Raw genomic sequence first — 18,511 nt, 5'->3', positions numbered from 1 at the left:
CCCCTGCAGCATTAGGTTCCGTATCTGAGGTGAGGCCCATAGGATGTGCTCGGCAGTACTTGCGGTAAGGGGGGAAACAGCGTTGTGCAATGCGTGGCTGTTACTGGCAGATCCAGCCTCACGGTGCCCTAACGCCATTGCCTCACGAGGCACATCCTCCTGTACCACAGCCCCTCGCCATCTAAGACTGCTTACATGTAGAATAGGATTGGAAAGGACCTTAAGATCATCCAGTTCCAACCCCCCTGCCATGGGCAGGGACACCTCACACTAAACCATGGCACCCAAGGCTCTGTCCAACCTGGCCTTGAGCACTGCCAGGGATGGAGCATTCACAACCTCCCTGGGCAACCCATTCCAGTGCCTCAGCACCCTCACAGGAAAGAATTTCTTCCTTAGATCCAATCTAAACTTCCCCTGTTTCAGTTTTAACCCGTTACCCCTTGTCCTGTCACTACAGTCCCTAATGAAGAGTCCCTCCCCAGCATCCCTATAGGCCCCCTTCAGATACTGGAAGGCTGCTATGAAGTCTCCACGCAGCCTTCTCTTCTCCAGCTTGAACAACCCCAACTTTCTCAGCCTGTCTTCATACAGGAGGTGCTCCAGCCCCTGATCATCCTCGTGGCCTCCTCTGGACTTGTTCCAACAGTTCCATGTCCTTTTTATGTTGAGGACACCAGAACTGCACACAATGCTCCAGGTGAGGTCTCACGAAAGCAGAGTAGAGGGGCAGGATCACCTCCTTCGACCTGCTGGTCACGCTCCTTTTGATGCAGCCCATGAAATAAAGCACATGAAATAAAGCCTTAATGAAAAGCCACTGAACTTTACCCCAACTGACAGCTGTTCGTTGCTCACACCTATTTCTACATAGATGAGTAATGCAACTTGGTGCATTCTGCAGTGAAAGATAAGTCACGTTATCTTGTTTTCCTCATTAGCTAAACGCATGTATGCAGTTGCCAGCACTCAACAAGCACTAAGAACGTGGCTCTATCTAGAACTTAAACCTACTAACTATTTTGTGTGTGTGTGGTGCAAAATACACACTAAGATGGTGCCAGTCTGCTTCTGGAGCCAAGAATTAAAAGTGTTTTCACCATTAATACAAAGACAAAGTAAAAGGTGACATTTCAATATTTATTCAAGTTGGGTTTGGGTTTGATATCCATTTTTAGTAGTGTCAAGTACAGCATTTTGGGGTCTAGTTCCACACAAAATGGAAGACTCTCTAAAAATGTACCCATTTAGTTGCTAAAAAAAAGTGGTAATAAAACAAAGCTCCATTTGAAATTCCGTGATGCAACAGCTACGTGATTGCAGTTACAAAGACTCTTCCCTGATTACGTCCCTGTCTTACAAGCTTGCTAGTCTGTGCAAGGGAAAGGAACCACAACACAGGACAGGGAGTACTGGCTGAGTCACATCAAACCTCCTCCGTGACGGACTTACACAAGGTGGACAACCTAAAGCACTCTGGAGACAGCTGCAGGTGTGAGATGGCCAAATAAGACAAACAATTCCTGAAACACCCAGCTAAAAAAGTAATAATTACAACCAAAAAAAATCCCTTTTTCAGACACGTTTGCACATTCCATCGTGAATTGAAACCTCAAGTGATGGGACATTTTGCTTACAGAATGAACAGTACAATATAGTGGTCTGAGATTCTTCACATCTCAGGTTTTATATCCTTTTATACTATTAACATATCCTTTGTGCAGTCAATACGTTAGTAAAGGTAATCAATCCGTTCCTACTTCCTATCGTGTGGCAGCTGACAGACATGATGGGCAGGAATATTCGAAAGAAAAAGCCTGGAATTAGGATTGTTTTTTTATGCTTTTGTCTCCATGTCTTTAACAACATCATTTTTAAAGCTTAGCTGTCTTTAACCAGGACTAGCAGGACTGATACTGAGCAATACTTGCATCCCAGACAAACATTGAAAGGTACACTATATTCTGAAGGTAGCTATGCTGTAGTTTTGATTGTAGAATCACTCCTTACGCTTCAAATTCCAATCCTAGACCAAGTTTGTGTCCACCAGCGCTGACGTTCTTGCCATCCAACAAAGCTGACAATGTCAGTTTGATACCTGCAAAATAGAGAAAAAGAGTGAAAAAGACAAGTTTTACAACTTAGAATGAGCTTTATATTCCATAAGTGCAGGGTCTGCATTACTGCTTTAACTTACTGGGCAGCTGGGTTAAGGTAATTTGGCAGCTAGCCTTGTAAGGACCAGCATTTTGAAGCAATTTGCAGATAAGAAATCTTTATGAATTATGAAAGTTATAATAAACCACGGTGATAGATTCTGCTTTTTATCACTCCAGGTAATTAAAGCTCGAAGGCAGTTTGCTGCTGGTCTGATTAATCTAATTTTAGAGTCCAGGACTATGAAAAATTGAGACCTTGATACATACCCACCTTTCTGAACCACTTTAAAATCTAGGGAGGAAAAGGCCCAAGCTCTGTCTACTGTAATATCTCATGTCCATCTGCTCGGTATTGTGGCAGCAGATTTATTAGACTACATTAAACCAATTTCACAGCAGTAAGATTGTCCTCTTCCTGCACCAGGGGACCTTGAGAAAGTCACATTTTCAAGCAAAATAAACTCTGTAATAGGAAGCCTCTGAAAGTATTAAAAATGCATTTACTTATCTGTGAAATACCTAATTGTAAATACGTTTTGCATCAACATCAAGGAGCGTGTGACTGGTAAGTGGTCTCTAATAATTCTGCTGGCAACAGACATTCAACATTAACAGAGGAGTCGGTAACATTTTGTGACAAAACCCCTCAGATATTTCAAGATTAAAATATCACTTGAATATTCTCCATTTCTCCTGCATAGACTCACCTGGCTTTAAAGTCTGAGTGTATCCTAATCCGATCAGGCTGGAGTTGTTCACTTTAGCCTTAAAAGGAAAAAATACCATATGTAAATGATTTGGTGTCTTGCTTCAGAGTCCTTCCTGCTCGAAGATTAAGAAACACCTTTAAGGCAGGCGCAGGATTTCATGTGTTAAATCACAAAAGTAAATATATCTACAGTTATTTCTGGCATAACTTAAAGCCAAAATTTCAACAAGTCTACAGTCACTATGGGAAAACAATTTTTACTAACATAGGTTTTGACTTTTTTCAAGAGTGACACAAAACCCCCTCAAATACGATTAAACATTCTGTGTCACTTTCAAGGCAAATCCTGTACTTGTGCTCTCATGCTCCCAAAAGCAAGGCAAATACATTTATGTGCCAACTGTACATCACAGACTTCCATCAAACTCCTACTTCCATCCCTGGCAGTGTTCAAGGACCAGGCTGGACCAGGCTTGGAGCAACCTGCTCTAATGGAAGGTAGAAGGAAGAGGGTTGGAACTGGATGAGCTTTAAGGTCCCTTCCAATCCAAACCAGTCTGGGATTCTGGGATTCCCCGACGTAAAGGCTGTTTGTGTTTCCATTTTGAGAGCCTATTTTCAAATGCTTATAAATGTACATGCACAGCACTCACAGAAAAAGAGGCATCTGGGTCGATCTGGTACTTGGCTGCAATTCCAAAGCGAGTGTTGCTATTCCCGGCTGTCCAAGCAAGATTCACAGCAGTTTCCAGTTTATCATTCACCTTCTGGTAAATGGAGCCACCAAATTCCGTTCCATCATTCCTGGAAGGAATGCATTAGCCCAGTTTTAAACTGCATCCCAAAACAATCCTCTTTTTCTTTTCCCAGTAAGATCTATATTTGCAGAACACTCACATCTCATTTAATATCCCTGGAACAACTAAGATACAGACATTAGGCCAGATTGGTTCTGAAGTTTTTTTTAGAGGCTTAAATTCATTGATGGCTACTCCCCTTCAACAAACAACTTATAGCACTGAAGAAAAGCCATGACAAACTATCAAAAACAGACAAGTGATGCCAGCTTCCAGTTTTCCCTTCTCTAAGTGGAAGTCTCTGTAGTAAAGAGAGGCCATGCCCCAGTCCCAGAGCCTGAGCAATCATCCTACAACTGCCTCTGCCACCAGACACAGAGGGACTGTAGCAGAAGATGCCCATTTAATGTCCAAGGCAAATTAATACCACTTGCAATAGTCCTTATGGTACATCTGTACTATAGATATCCCTAGAAATGAAACTATTATTACTTTGCAGGGAACACAATAGCTTTCAGCACTGCTGTGGAGTAGCACAACTACCAGTTACTACTGCCACCAACGGCACCCAGGGAATAAAGTGTGGTAAATAAAATGCAAATCGTTGGAGCATGCAGATCATAAAAACAACAGCAAAAGGCTTCTAAAAGCCTTGCACTCCTTGTAAACCAGGCAGCAATTTCCATTTTAACTCATTTTCTTAAAAGAGGATACAAACATACTGCACAAAACAGGCTTTAAACCACATGAAGAACTCTGCAAGTAAAATACAGTTATTTCTGAACAATTAAATAATCTGGTTCCAATTATTAAAGCATACCAAACCTTTAGTGATTAAAAAAAGGGGTAGATTTAGAACCTCTCCACTTTTACCCCTTTGGCCTGATGTTCCTTAGTTCTGTAGATCATGCCCCATCCCTGGCAGTGTTCAAGGCCAGGCTGGACAAAGGGGCTTGGAGCAAGCTGCTCTAGTGGAAGGTGTCCCTGCCCGTGGCAGGGGTTGGAGCAGGATGAGCTTTATGGTCCCTTCCAACCCAAACCATTCTGTGATAACCACTGACTAAACAGTAACGATAACACCTATTGAAAAGTTCAAGCAGTAGCAACGGCCTTGTAAATTGTTAGAGCAATTCTTCCAGAAGAACACTACAATACTTACTTCAGATAAGACTGAAGCTCACATATAACTGCTTGTGCTTGGCTCTCAAGAAAAGGAGGGATTAAAAAGGACTGAGGAGAGCTGGTTACACAGGCAGATTTTTGTGCAAGGTTCCCACTCAGCTCTGTCTTGACCTGCAACATTAGGGGGGGGCGGTCTGAGCTATGCTTACAAAACGAGGAAAGTCATATGTAAAACTAGAAATTAGCCAGCCCTACCTCCCTTTAGTTATTATTTATTATTAAAAATGGTAATAACTAAGCAAACAAACCTCCCTTTAATTCCAATAGTAATAACAGCACTTTGTAGATAAAAAAATAACAAACAAACCATTATCCCCCTGTGAAAATTAATGTATTAAATCACCATTAAGGACAGTAAGTTCCTGAAGTCCCCAGCTGGTCTATGGAACACCAGGAACAAAAGACAATGCTTCCAGACCCTCCTAGTTAAGTTATCAGCTCTGCCACAGCATCCTTGTGAAACACTGAGCTCTCCAGATACAACATCGAGTGGGAGAGTGATGGAAGATCCATACACAAGTAACTTTTTCCGGGATTATAGAAAAGCTCTGGTATTTCAGAGCTGAAACACATCAAATACCCAACTGATGTATTCATATCAATAAATATCTATTCATATCACATATTTATGGGCTTGCCCATCAATTGATAGAGTATGAATATTAAATAAACAAACTCGGTGTCCCCCTGAAGAGGATTTATCATCCGTGTACAGTAACAGCAACCCAAGGGAAAGATGCTCAGGAATCCAAGAACAGTACAGCTGCTGCTGCTCTTATAAAGTTATTTTCTGCTGTTGTTTTAACTCAGAGCATTTTATATTAGAGGTCTATAATACAACGTTTTGAACCACTACAGTACAACAAAGTTGAAAGTCATTGTGCTCGAAGGAATAACTGAATTACTGAGTTGGGGGGGGGAACCCACATATTGTTCTGCTGCAAGTTTTCTGCCCACATCTTTGTGCTTTGGCAATCCTTCAAACACAGTCTGGGCTATGAAGATTCAATTGTTCTGTAAGGCAGTGAGAGCTTCCTAAACCAGACCCCTGCAAAACAGCATGAAACAGAACAGAAAGCCTTTGAAGCAGAGCTCCAGGAAGGCAGAACAGTTGCTCAGCCCCTGAACAGGAAGAGCCTGCAGTAGTTCTGCCACATGCAAACTATCCAATTACTCACAGGAATGGGAAAGGGGGGGGCTGGGGAATGGATTAGGGATTGCCTAATCTTAAAGAAAACATCTTCTGCAGAGGCATAAATTGCTTTTTTAACAGGAACAGGAGACAGAGAAATTAAGGTTTTCATGGAATTTGGGTCCTGGTTCCTCACTGTTCCTGTGTTCAGAAAGGCCAAATACCTGTGTAAATAGATTATTAGGAGTTATGATACTAAACCAAACGTTTGCAACATATCCCTTCCAGTACTAAAACAAACCCAGGCCCTATTTCTTCCACGCACCCTTTGGCTTGCTCTTGCTTGTTCTCTGATTAACTCTTTCCTCTACAGATCAAACCACCATTTTGTTTCATTTTGACATTGCTTTTATTTCACATGTCACAAAGAATATTTCCATAACCCACTTGCTTTATTATTCCACTAATAGAGTCCAATAGCCCTTATCTGTTGGAAAGAGATGCTGGGTACTTGGGTGCTGAGTGAGTTCCAGTTCCTTCCATCATGCACTCCCTCCCCCATGTAATTAAAACGAAAGGTAATGCAGCCAAAAAATGCAGCTTGCCACCTTAAATACAGAAGTCATTTCAAACCAACCATTCCCTCTTTCACCACGGCTCAAACTCCATCCCTTTCACTGTCCTAACAGGCAGCAAAATCCTTTCAAACTCCTCTTTCATGCCTCTCTGCCGATACTTACACATTAGTATGAAGCTGGAACTCATCAGTCTTATAGCCAACAGCAAAGTTGCTCTGGGTTACTCTAGACTTCGTTGTCTCAAAGGTCATCTGGTAACCTGCCAGCCACCCCTCGTAGCCAACCACCAGGGCTCCACGTATTGAAGGACCAGCAATGTCGAAATCCATGTCGCAGCCAAGGTTGATGTGTTCCCTTTTGTACCCTGTCTTAACTTTAGCACTCTTCTTCCTGAAGAGAAAAAGAACGCATCTTTGAACAGGTACACTCACAGGGAGCAATTCCATCAGATCAGTTCCTTTAATGCAGTGTAATAGCTCCTGAAGACAAAGCATGAACTCCTGTAGAGCCACAGGATACGTCACCTTCCTACCTCTGCAGAACCCTAGTTCAAGATACAGTGGGTTAATTGCAGTCAAGCAATTAAATGCTGTGTGGTGCCCCACTGAGCACTGCTGGGCTGTGCTCTGAAACGAGACAGCACAAAAAGCCAGATGGGAGATGACAAAACCAGATCCTCATCTCCAGCTCATCTAATGGCTCGGGGAGTTCGGTAGATGCAGGGAAGGAATGGGAGCTGCAGCAGTTTGAGGTTTGCCACAGAAACTCCACATACAAATACAATTTATAGACAACCCCAGTGAGCTGGGTAATTGCATTTACTGAGACAAACATCAAGAAATCACTGCTTTGTCTCCAGCTTCTTGAGGGAACAGAACAGTGTTTTCTCAGGTGTCCTTAGGTTGGTTTACACCACGGATGCAGGCCCTCACAAGAGAGTTATGTCTAAGATACTCAGCTACTCTTAATAAAGATCTTTTCCCCCTTCTCCTTTTACCTGACAGGTATCTTCTGTCCTTGACCAAATCTTCTCCTGAAATCTTCCTGGAAATGTCAGCCTAAATTGAGATTTCAAAGCAACCTTTCCCTCCGGGTAGCAAAGCCAGTCCGCAAGAACTGTTCCCCTCCTGTATCTGACCCACACAGAGATCGCTCTCCATTTCATTATGAGTATTCCAGACTGAGGAATTCGTGTTTTGCAAGATCAGACACAAGAGCAGCAGTGCCAGAAGCACTCAGCATTAGCTCCTCTGCAACTGCTCTAAGTCAGCAGTACTTCTACCATCGTCAGCAGGGACAGAGGCAAGCTAACACAGAGCACCCCCGAAAATGACTCTCACTGCTGAAAGACTCCTCACAGCAGGAAGGAAGGGGGAGAAGGTGTCTCATACTCAGACATGATGCATCCCTGTCAACCTAATCCAGGTCACACCAGGGTTGAATCTCACTCCATTTATTCAAATTACAATAGGCCTCCCACAAGGCAATTGTTATAAATCAGATACTACTACTACTCCTGTAGTAGTGTCTGAAGTGCTAGGAAATAGCTGTAGAGCTGTACATTGCCATTCTCAGACCAGGTTTCTCTATTTCTTTAAAACCCCTACCAGTAAAGAAATAATTATCACCCAACACTAGAGATTATTCTGGTTAACAAAAAATATCTACTTAATGTACAACTAGGAGTGGACTGGAAGTAGCTGGCAATGCAGGACACTACAAGACAGGGTGCAACCTCCCTGTGCCTGTATCCACAGCCTCAGTGCAGCGTGCTGCTCTGGGAAGCTCCTGTGCAGTGTTTTGACTCGCTGGCAGCACTGCTTGCAAAAAGATAATCAGGGGAATGAAATAAACCAGCATCCAGATTCCAGCTGCTGCTTAATCCCTCTGGCCCAAATAAAACATGGCATCCAATGAGGAATACTCATCCACCACCATGCCGCGACCAGCGGGAGCTCACATGATAATGCAGCTCGGGAGAAGAGCCCAGTTCCTGTGCTGACCTATTAGAGCCACGGCCAACTGGCTCCTGGAGCCTGTTCAGCCTTGAACTGACTTGTTTCATTCAGACAGCAGCTCAGCCTCTGACACAGCCAGAAACAGGCACCAGGAGCACAAACAAACCCTTTCCTTCACACCCTGACTCAGGCTGTCATTTTCAAGGTACTGGCTGTAAAAGTTTGCTTGCTGCAGCTTCGGATTAAAAAGGGATTGTTAATGCAGAGATTTAAATCAGATGCACATGATTTCATCATACACAGGCTGACTGTTAACTGTCTCCGGGTCTTAGGACAGAAGCAGCAAAGAAGCAAGACTATTCTGGAAAACTAAAGCAAAAAATGCCTTTTGGGGTCACTTAAGCTTACTGGCTTCTTACCCAGTGTTAGGAGAGAAGGAGGAGTCAAAGGTCAGCTTCAGGCCTCGTGCAAGCTGAACAGAAAAGAAATTCACTGGTTGGATTTATAACGAAGAGACTGACGTAAGTGAACATGCAAACTGCAGCTTCTGAGCCAAAAGTTACCTGGTCTTCAAGGGTAATCTCAGTGCCAAGTGTGTTGTCCGTGTTCCACTTCTCTGTGAACATCAGGCCGTATTCCACCCATCTGTATTTTGTTTCCAAACTGCCACTAACTTTGCTTGTTTCTGAGTTTGCTGAACCTGAGCTTGTGAATTCCTAAAAGGGAAAAGAAATACTTACGTATATATATAATATATACATATATATTTGCAAAGATAGAAGATGCTTGCACACAGGCAAATGCTTGTAGAACATTCATCACATTAATTTGGGGTATTATTCAATACTGCAGAGTTCTCAGAGGATTTAAGAACAGTTGCTAGGTATTAGCATCAACACACCCCTGCCCCACAACAAGCTTCAGTGTCAGGGGGAGTGAGGAACATGCATTTCCCTTTACAATGAAACACACAGTAACCACAAGAACACTGCAGTGCTTTGATTTCAATGTGTCTCCAAACTCACCAGTCCATTTTCAGACTTTGTTTTCAAATCAAGTTTTATGAGCCCGAAACCTAGAAAACGAGTGAAAAACATGAATTATACATATGATAATTGGAAAAGCACTTCTGATTGATTTCTTACAACTCCCTTCTAAATTGCCTGTGGATTATTAAAACAATACACCAAGGGCACAGTTATCAAACTGTGTTTTTATGAAGCAGATAATACAGCTGTGCTCACTTCAGATAGCACCCGATTAATCCTGCTGACCTCAGCAATGTAACTGGGACCAAACTGGGTAATAAAGTCCTCACTCATACTGAGCAAACTACTGACATCTGTCATCCTGTTCATGAGACAAGGAGACAGTTAAAGTACGTTTTCTTTCAGGCCTATAGGGAACAGGCAGAATTCTGCTTAAACAAGCTCCCCTCCCTTTCCAGCAAGGGCAATGGAAGCAATGAGAGAAAATTCTCTGGCTTCTAATGGAAATTCCTGGAATACTTATCAGAAAACAGTGATAAAGTCATAACATAGAGTGGGGGAGACTGAGAAAGACCAAACTTCTTTTGCCTTTATTTACCATATCCCTTGGTGAAAACATCCCTGGCGGATTTGCCCAGGTCAGCGTAAGCAGGTGGTACAGCCATCTTCTGCAGGGGATAGAAAGAGAAATTGCACTGCTCAGAAACATCCAATTCATTTGTGCAACATGAAACCTGAGGTCATTTCAGCCAGTTTTATTTGCTACAGCCCCCCCATCAATTCAATACAGCCTGAAAAATGTAGCTGTAGCAAACAGAGCGATTCGATTCTGCTCATGAGCCAGGAGAAGCCATTGCCATTCATTTGCCATGAGGATGAGGATCATGTTGCAGAACAAATATGTATTTAAAGGAAAAAAGAACTCTGCCTTTGCAAAGAGCCAACAGTTATTCTCCAATCAGTGTAACTGCATGAATGAATGACTTTGTTCTTTAAAACCACCCCTCTGCTCAGTCTCCCCTCTGGCAGGTTAAAGCCATTCCCCTTGGCCTGTCCCTGCAGGCCCTTGTCCAAAGCCCCTCTCCAGGTTTCCTGCAGCCCCTTTAAGCACTGGAGCTGCTCTCAGGTCTCCCCTTCAGGAGCCTTCTCTTCTCCAGGCTGACCCAGCCCAGCTCTCAGCCTGGCTCCAGAGCAGAGCTGCTCCAGCCCTTGCAGCAGCATCAAATGGTGCACACCTTCTGCCTTTATAGACAAGATTTCATCATTTTAAGAAAGCAAAGGAGATGAATCATAAACCGGTCCTCTCGATACTGGATGCTGCACTAAAATTCCGCATTCCCAAACTTTCTGGTTATGCAAAAGCAGCAAGTAGTTTATTACACATGCATGGAAATGCTTAAACATAATTCCCTGTCAATCCTTACTCCTGACTCTTCAGAGGAACAGCAAACTATTCCTTTAAACCACAAGGAAAACAGCTGGCTCTGAACTGAAGGGATGTTCCAAAAACTTCCTGGCTGCACTTGGACACAGCTCTCTGGGCAGGCACAGCACCCCACGAGTATCAGATCTGGAGCTTCAGCAGTCACTCACCGCCTCGAGCACTCCATCCAACAAGTTGCAGCCTGTTGAAGCAGGATATTGCTGCTGCCTAAATGAAGAATCCCTGTCCTAGAGGGAACAAAACAGATCTGGTGGCTAAATGAAAGCCAAGTCTTCCCAGAATGTAAATCAAGTAGGATACAAGGGTGAACACCATGATGTAGCTTCAGTTGCACAGACTACCTGGATGCATGTCATCTCTTTCCTGTTGCAGCTCAGTAGTAAGATGCAGCCTCAAATACATAAGAGCTAAAGTTAAATAAAAAGAGGGGGACAAAAAGGTATCCTATATTCCAAAGCAGTTTTAGCTGCCTATATTAGACCTAAATATCTATCTTTAGTTGTTGTGCGAACACAAACGTGGGGATTCATTGTTTATACACAAACCCAGCCTTTAAATAAAACCCCATGCTCCCAAACCAAGTAGTCACAGATCTGTTTAAGTCATTCCTCTGCTCCTTGGTAAAGTCACTAGAAGCTGGGTGCAATGCCCCGCTTGGAGACTGTAGCCTAGAGTCAGAGCTAAGGCAGCACTTAGGAGGGGGATGGAGGGATGCAGTTTGGGCTCTGTGTGTGCAGGAGATGTTTCTTCCCTGCCAGAGCAGCTTGGTCCCCTGAGAACTCTCAGATGGGTTCTTATTTCCATTTAGCATCATCAAAAATTAAGATGTTAGAAATGCCTTCTCTTCCCCAAGCCCATGAAGCCACCGGTGTCTGCACTGAACACCGCCAGGCTCTGCGGGTGGCTGAGCTGCTCTGCTGCTGCAGCCCAGGCTGCGGCCATGAACAGTGGGAGACGGCGAGATCTCCACTTAGGCAATTACTATAATTAGGGGGCAATACTGAAAGGCAAATCCCTGTGGGCTGTAAAGGCAGATCATGCAATGCACACAGAGCAAGGTGTTCAGATCTGCTGAGCGTGGAAGCCACGAGGAGCCCTGTACCTGGCCGTTAACCTTGCTGTTGTCAGCAAGAACAGGAAGAATTGTTTCTGTTTGTCCTGGCTAATCAGGAGCCTCTTGTTTAACAGATGGAAACCAAAACTGATTACATCCTGTTGAGTGCAGGTTGGAAGACAAGCGTGCTTAGCAGGGATTCAGACTCTTAAAGGATCAAGGAATGGCCGTGGCCAAGCGCCCTTGCTTGTCACCAGTGGGATCCCAGCACGTTAACTCCAATTAGGTTAGGACTGAAATGAATTCACTGCTTTTATCCTTGTCCAACTGGGCAAATAGCTCAGTGACCGTGTACCTGAACCCCTGCGCAGAGCAGGACGAGTAGAATATATACAGCATGTTCTAAGTAGGAAAAGAGTTTGATCTTCTTGAGTAGGAAATGCTGCAGCACAAGTCACAACTGAAGGGAATGTAAAGTGAGGACCTGGGTCCAAGCGCTGCTGCAAGCACCACCTCCATGAGTGCCTGATTTGTAACTGCCATAGGGAGAAAAGAGGAATCTTCCTTTGGAGCTACAGGATCCAAGAGCCAGCCCTAGTGAAGAGTTCATGAAAAACGAAGCAGCAGTTCCAGCAAGCCAAACCTGAGCATTTTCCAGTGTCACAGATGGCAAAGTTCTCACCCTGCAATTCAGTTCTGGGCAATTAAATCAGAATCAGCCCAACAGGCAGCAAAGCCCAGGGTGCCCTTGGTAAGGATTGACTGCAACCAAAGGACTGCAACCAATCTCTGCTTGGTAACTCTCCTGAGTGCCTCAGTTTAAGTTTCCCTCCACAGACTGATCAACCTCATAATAATTACAGGAGAGGGGAAGGAGCAATCTACAAATCTAAGATGAGAATAAAATCCATGATAAGAATAAAATCTCCATGCAGACAGTGAGAACCTGTCAGATCCAAGGCAAAGAAAATAAAAAGGCTGGATTCAACCTTACTGTGGCCACATTTTTTGCTGATACCATTCAAACTCGTGCACCATTTCTTGATGGTGACAGCAGTTCTGAACATATCAGCTCCCCGTCTCCACAAGCGGCACCCCTGAAGAGATGGTAACTGCAGAGCTGGCACGTAGAGGGTGCCAGGGACATGTCCCACTGGTGCTGAGCTGGGAGGGACAGACAGCATTGGGGTATGGACCAGGTACCACCTGTCTGCAGGAGGGAGAAAGCACACGAGGGTCTCCTGCCTCAGGATAAGCAAATTCTTCCCTGTGAGGGTGCTGAGGCGCTGGCACAGGGTGCCCAGAGAAGCTGTGGCTGCACCATCCCTGGCAGTGTTCAAGGCCAGGTTGGACACAGGGACTTGGAGCAAGATGCTCTAGTGGAAGGTGTCCCTGCCCGTGGCAGGGGTTGGAGCTGGAGGAGCTTTAAGGTCCCATCAAGCCAAACCAGGCTGGGATTTCTCATTTATCTCCTTCATTAAAGGAGAAATTATTCCTTGATATGAAGGAACTTTTAAGCCCCAGCCTGCGCAGTCATTTCCCAACCAAGACAGCAATAAACAGACCATGAACAGGGCCCAGTTCTCTCCAGGCTGGCTGAGTCACCAGCTCTCCATCCCAGATGTAGCAGCATGGTGCTGGCTCCACAGTTTGGGTTTATGATCCAGATCCTGAACCCATTCGAGTCACGACTCCAGCGTGCCTTGAATCAGGTTCAGAAGCCCGACTGTGCAGGGATTTAAAGCCACACTTAACCATAAACGCATGAGTAGTCCACTGAGGTCAAACATCAAGTCAGGCACACTCACAAGGAGCAGCCAGTGCAAGCACGTGATTTGGAAATACTCTGCATTATGGGACACAAACTTAACACCACTTCTGCCCCAACCTGCTACTGCTCCAACATCACATCATCCATGCACCGCCACGAGTCAACACTGAAGCCTCTGGAGCTCACAGCTGCTTTCATGCAGGTATTAGGAACCCCTCCAACACCCGCAGGATCACAGCAGCCTGCCGCAGCTCCGCTTCTGAACTGCAGGCGTGATGGAGCAGAGCTGGGCTGTAAAGACTGGTTTATGCAGGATCTCTGCAGCCCAATAACCACAGGAGCAGAGAGGAGTTAAACCCCTTTAAAGCACTAAATATTATTTAGTCTATACTAATATTTATGGAATGAAAGAAAGAGCCGGCTCTTAATTGCATGGGTGTAAATGAAGACTGACAATGCTCCACAGCAACCCCTTATTAAACTATCACTTACAAGTGTCAATTAGACAAAGCTAGGGATCGTGCAGCTGTAGCTGTTGTAGTTACTGAAGCTGCAAGGGAAGAACAAAGAACCACATGCCTGATGTTCAATTAAACCTCCAGGTTAACTATCTGCAGAGCAGGAGTCGCAGGGGCCCTGGCACAGCGCTCCAGAAGGGACATGTCCCTGTAGAACACCAGCACCAGATCAATGGGGATGACTAATTGATATGGCATTTTGGCTTCCAGCACCATTTGTCAGCTCACTGCCCTCACGCACAAGAGAAGCATCCACACAGCAGAGCTCAGGCTGCATCCCAGAGCTGCAGATGGGGTGATCTCGACCTGCAGCAGATGCCAAACGCAGGAAGGCCTATGCTGTGCTTCCCAACTGCATCCTGTAGAGCACCAGGGCTGGGGACATCCCTCCAGCTGCTATGGCAACCGACAGGATGCCCCACATCCCATCACACCTCTCCCTGCATTACCCAAAACGTGGGCAGGAGGAAAAGCAGCTAGCATGGAGCAGCGTAAACCTTCAATGGAGACTGGTGGGGAGGGACTATTCTGGGATGCTTTCCCAACAGAGCAAAAGCCCTTTTCTGAAGGAATTCTGACAGGATTTCATGGATGAAATGCCATGAGGCAGATGATGATTCAACCACACACTGCTGTGAACCCCACAAACTGCAACGCGCTCCTGAGCCTCCCTATGCCATTGGAGAAATGAGATGGGCTCCGTGTCAGCGGGATCGCCATAAGTATTCCCCAGGGACAGAGCCGTGGGGATGAGTCAGCTCCGCTTGTTTCAGGGAAGATTTGTTCCTCTCTTTCTTTCAAATGCCCAAAGACCAAATGAGTGTTTCACCCTCCAGCAGCAGCTGCTGCCAGTGAGAGCTGTGACGAGGCAGAATGGAGGCGATGGCACCGCGGCACCCTGCACAGGAAAACCCAATCCTCAACATTTATCATGGAACGGTTTGTGTTGGAAGGGACCTTAAAGCCCAGCCGGGCAGGGACGCCTTCCACTAGAGCAGCTTGCTCCAAGCCCTTTCCAACCATTTAAAACTGACGTTATCCCCCCCCAGGCCAAGTAAAGAGCTACATGTTGAGGATAAGCAGCATAAACCGAAACAGAAATCAGCCTGGCCGCTCAGAGCGGGCTTTGGGCTTACGGTGCGTGCCAGGATCACTGCACCTGGCACTGCACAACGGCGCCCGTGGGAGCGCCTCGGCGCCAAACCGGGCCACCGCGACCTTTGCTCCTCGGGAGCGCGCAATGGATCCACACCTGCGGCCGCGCTCCCCATGCAGCCCGCGGCGCCGCCCGCCCCGTGACCCATGGCCAGCGCCCGGCCTCCCCGCTGGCACCGCACCGCGGCCGGGCTCCGGGCAGCGCCGGTGCCGACCCCGCAGGCCCGGGCGCCCCGCGTTACGTAAGGACACGGTCACCCCGCGCCACCGCCAACAACACCACCCCGCGGCTCCCCCGCTGCCACCGAGGCCCCCCCGGCTCCCCCGTACCCGCTCCCGCCTCGGCCTCCTCGGCGGCGGCTGCCCCTGCCCGGCGCCTCCCGGGTCTGCGGCGGCGGCGGCTGCGTGACGGCGGGCGGGGACGGCACCGGAGGGAGGGGACGGGGCGGGCGGCGGGGCGGGACCTGCGGCTGCACCGGGACCGGGACCCGCGGAGGGAGCCGGTGAGGGGGGTTTGGGCAAGGGGAATGGCTTCAACGTGCCCGAGGGGAGACTGAGCTGAGCTCTTAGGCAGAAGCTCTTCCCTGTGAGGGTGCTGAGGCGCTGGCACAGGGTGCCCAGAGAAGCTGTGGCTGCCCCATCCCTGGCAGTGCTCAAGGCCAGGTTGGACACAGAGGCTTGGAGCAAGCTGCTCCAGTGGAAGGGGTCCCTGCCCGTGGCAGGGGTTGGGACCAGATGAGTTTTAAGGTTTTTTCCGACCCAAACCAGGCTGGGATTCCATGATTGTAATTAAATTAGAATTACCCAGAAATAATTCAATCCTAACTTCCCATCCAGTTGAAATTCCCATTCCCAGTATTCCTGAGCCCCAAAGGGACCAATTAAGAGAGAGTTTTGAGGCTGGTTATGCCGTGTGCAATGGTGTCTGAAGGGGCTGCTGGAGGGCAGCGAGCAGCAAACCTCCCTGCGCAGGGCCTGCTACACGGATGCTCCCGTTAGTTATGGAGCTTCCCACCTTCCACAGCTCCCACTCAGCCACATGGATCAGCCCCCACGGCTCACAGGGAAGCCAAGGCTGAGCCCAGAGCAAAGCTCCTGGTGACAACAGGTCCCACGTGGAGAGCTCCACTATCAGAGTGGAGCAGAGCCTGAACTGTGCTCGTTCAGGATGAGATAAACCCACCCTTCGCTGCTAGAGGCTTCTGCAGAGCTCAGAGCATCACCCACAAGGCCTGCAGGAGAATCAGCCCACCCAGGGAACTGCTGCTGCTCTTGACCATCACCTTCTAGCCCAGCATCCAGGGGTGATGTGTGTTAGGCACAGACATCACTGCTGAGAGCCCCCATCCACCGTTAGCTCTGATTTACTGCTTTCTCTTTCTTATACAATGAATCCTTTCCTACTCTCTCCCTCACGCAGTAGCAGCAGGTGGCAGGAGGCAGTTTCCTGCGTGTGCTCTTGTCTCAATCTTGTCTCAATGTCTTTGCTGCCCCAGCAGCATCCCTCCAGAGAGATCCCGCTCCACACGCACACACAGCGCTTAACTTCGAACCAGGGTTCAAGCTAAATGAGCCTTGCGAGGGATGGATTTCCTGCTGAACAGATACAGATAAATGGTGTGTGGGATGCAGCGAGACCGCAGGGATTTCATGGCATTCCTGGTGGGGTGGTAGAGGAGAAAGGGTTCCATGTACCCACGTGCAGACCTTGGAAATGCAGCCGTAGCAGCAAAGGCTGAAGTAATTGAGCCTGATCCTGACTCCACACTGAAATAAAGCACACAGCCTTCCACCAGGACGGGAAACAAGAGGCCTTTTTTGCATCTGGAGAGTCCCTTCCAACCACAGTCATTTTGGCAACCCTGAGAGCGTGGGTTTCATAACCAGAGCACAGGGTCTGACATGGGGGGGAAGTGCTGGCTTTGGGCAGCCTCTGAGCTCCATGTGCCCTCCCTCCTGCCCTGCATGGGGCTTGTCGGAGCCTGCCCGGGGCTGACTTCACTCACTGCCCCATGGAAAGCCCCAGCCCAGCAGAAGCAGCCTGGTGGCATTGTGCAAGGGTGCACAGGGACAGGGTCCCAGCAGGGAGCAGGGGCACGGGACATCCCTCACCATCCCTTTGGCTCAGCCCCAGGAATCCCAAGGGGCAGTTCCTCAATGTGTCCCATGCCAGAATGCAGCCCCAGCTCTTCACCTCTGCAAAGGCCAATCACACAGTGAATGTGCTTCACAGCACGCTCCCTCCCCAGCATTGTCCCTGCTGCTGCCCCATCTTCTCAGATACATCCTGCTATTACCTCCAGGCATAAATGCCTCATTCCTGCCTGCAAGCATGCAGGTTCCTTACCTGCAGCCTGTTCTCTATGGCTTTTCTCTGTCTTGGAAGGTTTTCATACCACCACCCACCCTCCAGACGCGGTGGCTGAGCCCTCACCGCGTTATGTTGGAATACACCTTGCACACCCACTATTTACCCTGATTTTCACTTCGCTGGTTTTCCTCCTTCCAGGCTTCCACCCCCTCAGTCTCTGCCTGAGCCTTTTCCCTTCAGCAAGACCAAGAAGAAACCAGCCAGGCCCATGGCCCTGCACTTGGCCCTTCCAGCCCCAAAGGCACCTTTGGAGGTTTCACTGGTTGCGATTGATTTCATGGGCTGCCTCTGCGGTGGAGGCTGAGAGGACACAGCTTAGTGTGTGGCATCCCTGCCCATGGCAGGGGAGTTGGAACTGGATGATCTTAAGGTCCTTTCCAACCCTAACTATTCTATGATTCTATGCTGCAGGTGGGGTAAGAACGAGCAGAGGGAGATGTCAGTATCTGTGCAGTTTTTCATGCGTGGCTGGGACATGCATCTACCAAGAGATGGCAGCAAATCTCCTCACATTGATGTGGGCATCAGTGTCATGCTCTGCTGGGCTCTTTCATACAGAGCTCTGGATGATCCCGGCGAGCGCCAGCTGAACTCAAGGATAACCCCAGATGTTCTCTAGGGAGGAAGTCTGGGCTTGGGACTGCAGGTTCAAGTTTCGAGACTCCTTCAATGGTGTAAGGAATCACCAAAATGG

The 18,511-nt window shown here is 47.4% G+C and overlaps 1 protein-coding gene across 2 annotated transcripts; it reads right to left on the bottom strand.

The window, feature by feature from the left end:
• Nucleotides 1-1,119: 1,119 nt before the first annotated feature.
• On the bottom strand, nt 1,120-15,845 carry VDAC1 (voltage dependent anion channel 1). Of its 2 annotated transcripts, none has more exons than XM_062638098.1 (9): nt 15,752-15,845; nt 10,103-10,172; nt 9,541-9,590; nt 9,079-9,231; nt 8,935-8,987; nt 6,720-6,947; nt 3,522-3,672; nt 2,867-2,924; nt 1,120-2,098 (listed from the first exon to the last, which is right to left on the bottom strand). In XM_062638098.1, exons 2-9 carry the CDS (start codon nt 10,167-10,169, stop codon nt 2,007-2,009), a joined length of 852 nt encoding a protein of 283 aa, XP_062494082.1. In that variant the 5' UTR covers nt 10,170-10,172; nt 15,752-15,845; the 3' UTR covers nt 1,120-2,006. The 2 variants fall into 2 exon arrangements, with proteins under 2 accessions (XP_062494082.1, XP_062494083.1); XM_062638099.1 differs by having other exon boundaries at nt 15,777-15,842.
• Nucleotides 15,846-18,511: the final 2,666 nt, after the last annotated feature.

The sequence above is a fragment of the Pezoporus occidentalis genome, unplaced genomic scaffold (genome assembly GCF_034315485.1).
Source record: "Pezoporus occidentalis ecotype Australia unplaced genomic scaffold, CSIRO_AGI_Poc_V1 ctg55, whole genome shotgun sequence".
NCBI classification, from domain to species: Eukaryota; Metazoa; Chordata; class Aves; order Psittaciformes; family Psittacidae; genus Pezoporus; species Pezoporus occidentalis.
The sequence above is the reverse complement of the archived record's forward strand: the minus strand, read 5'-3'. Positions and strand labels throughout refer to the sequence as shown.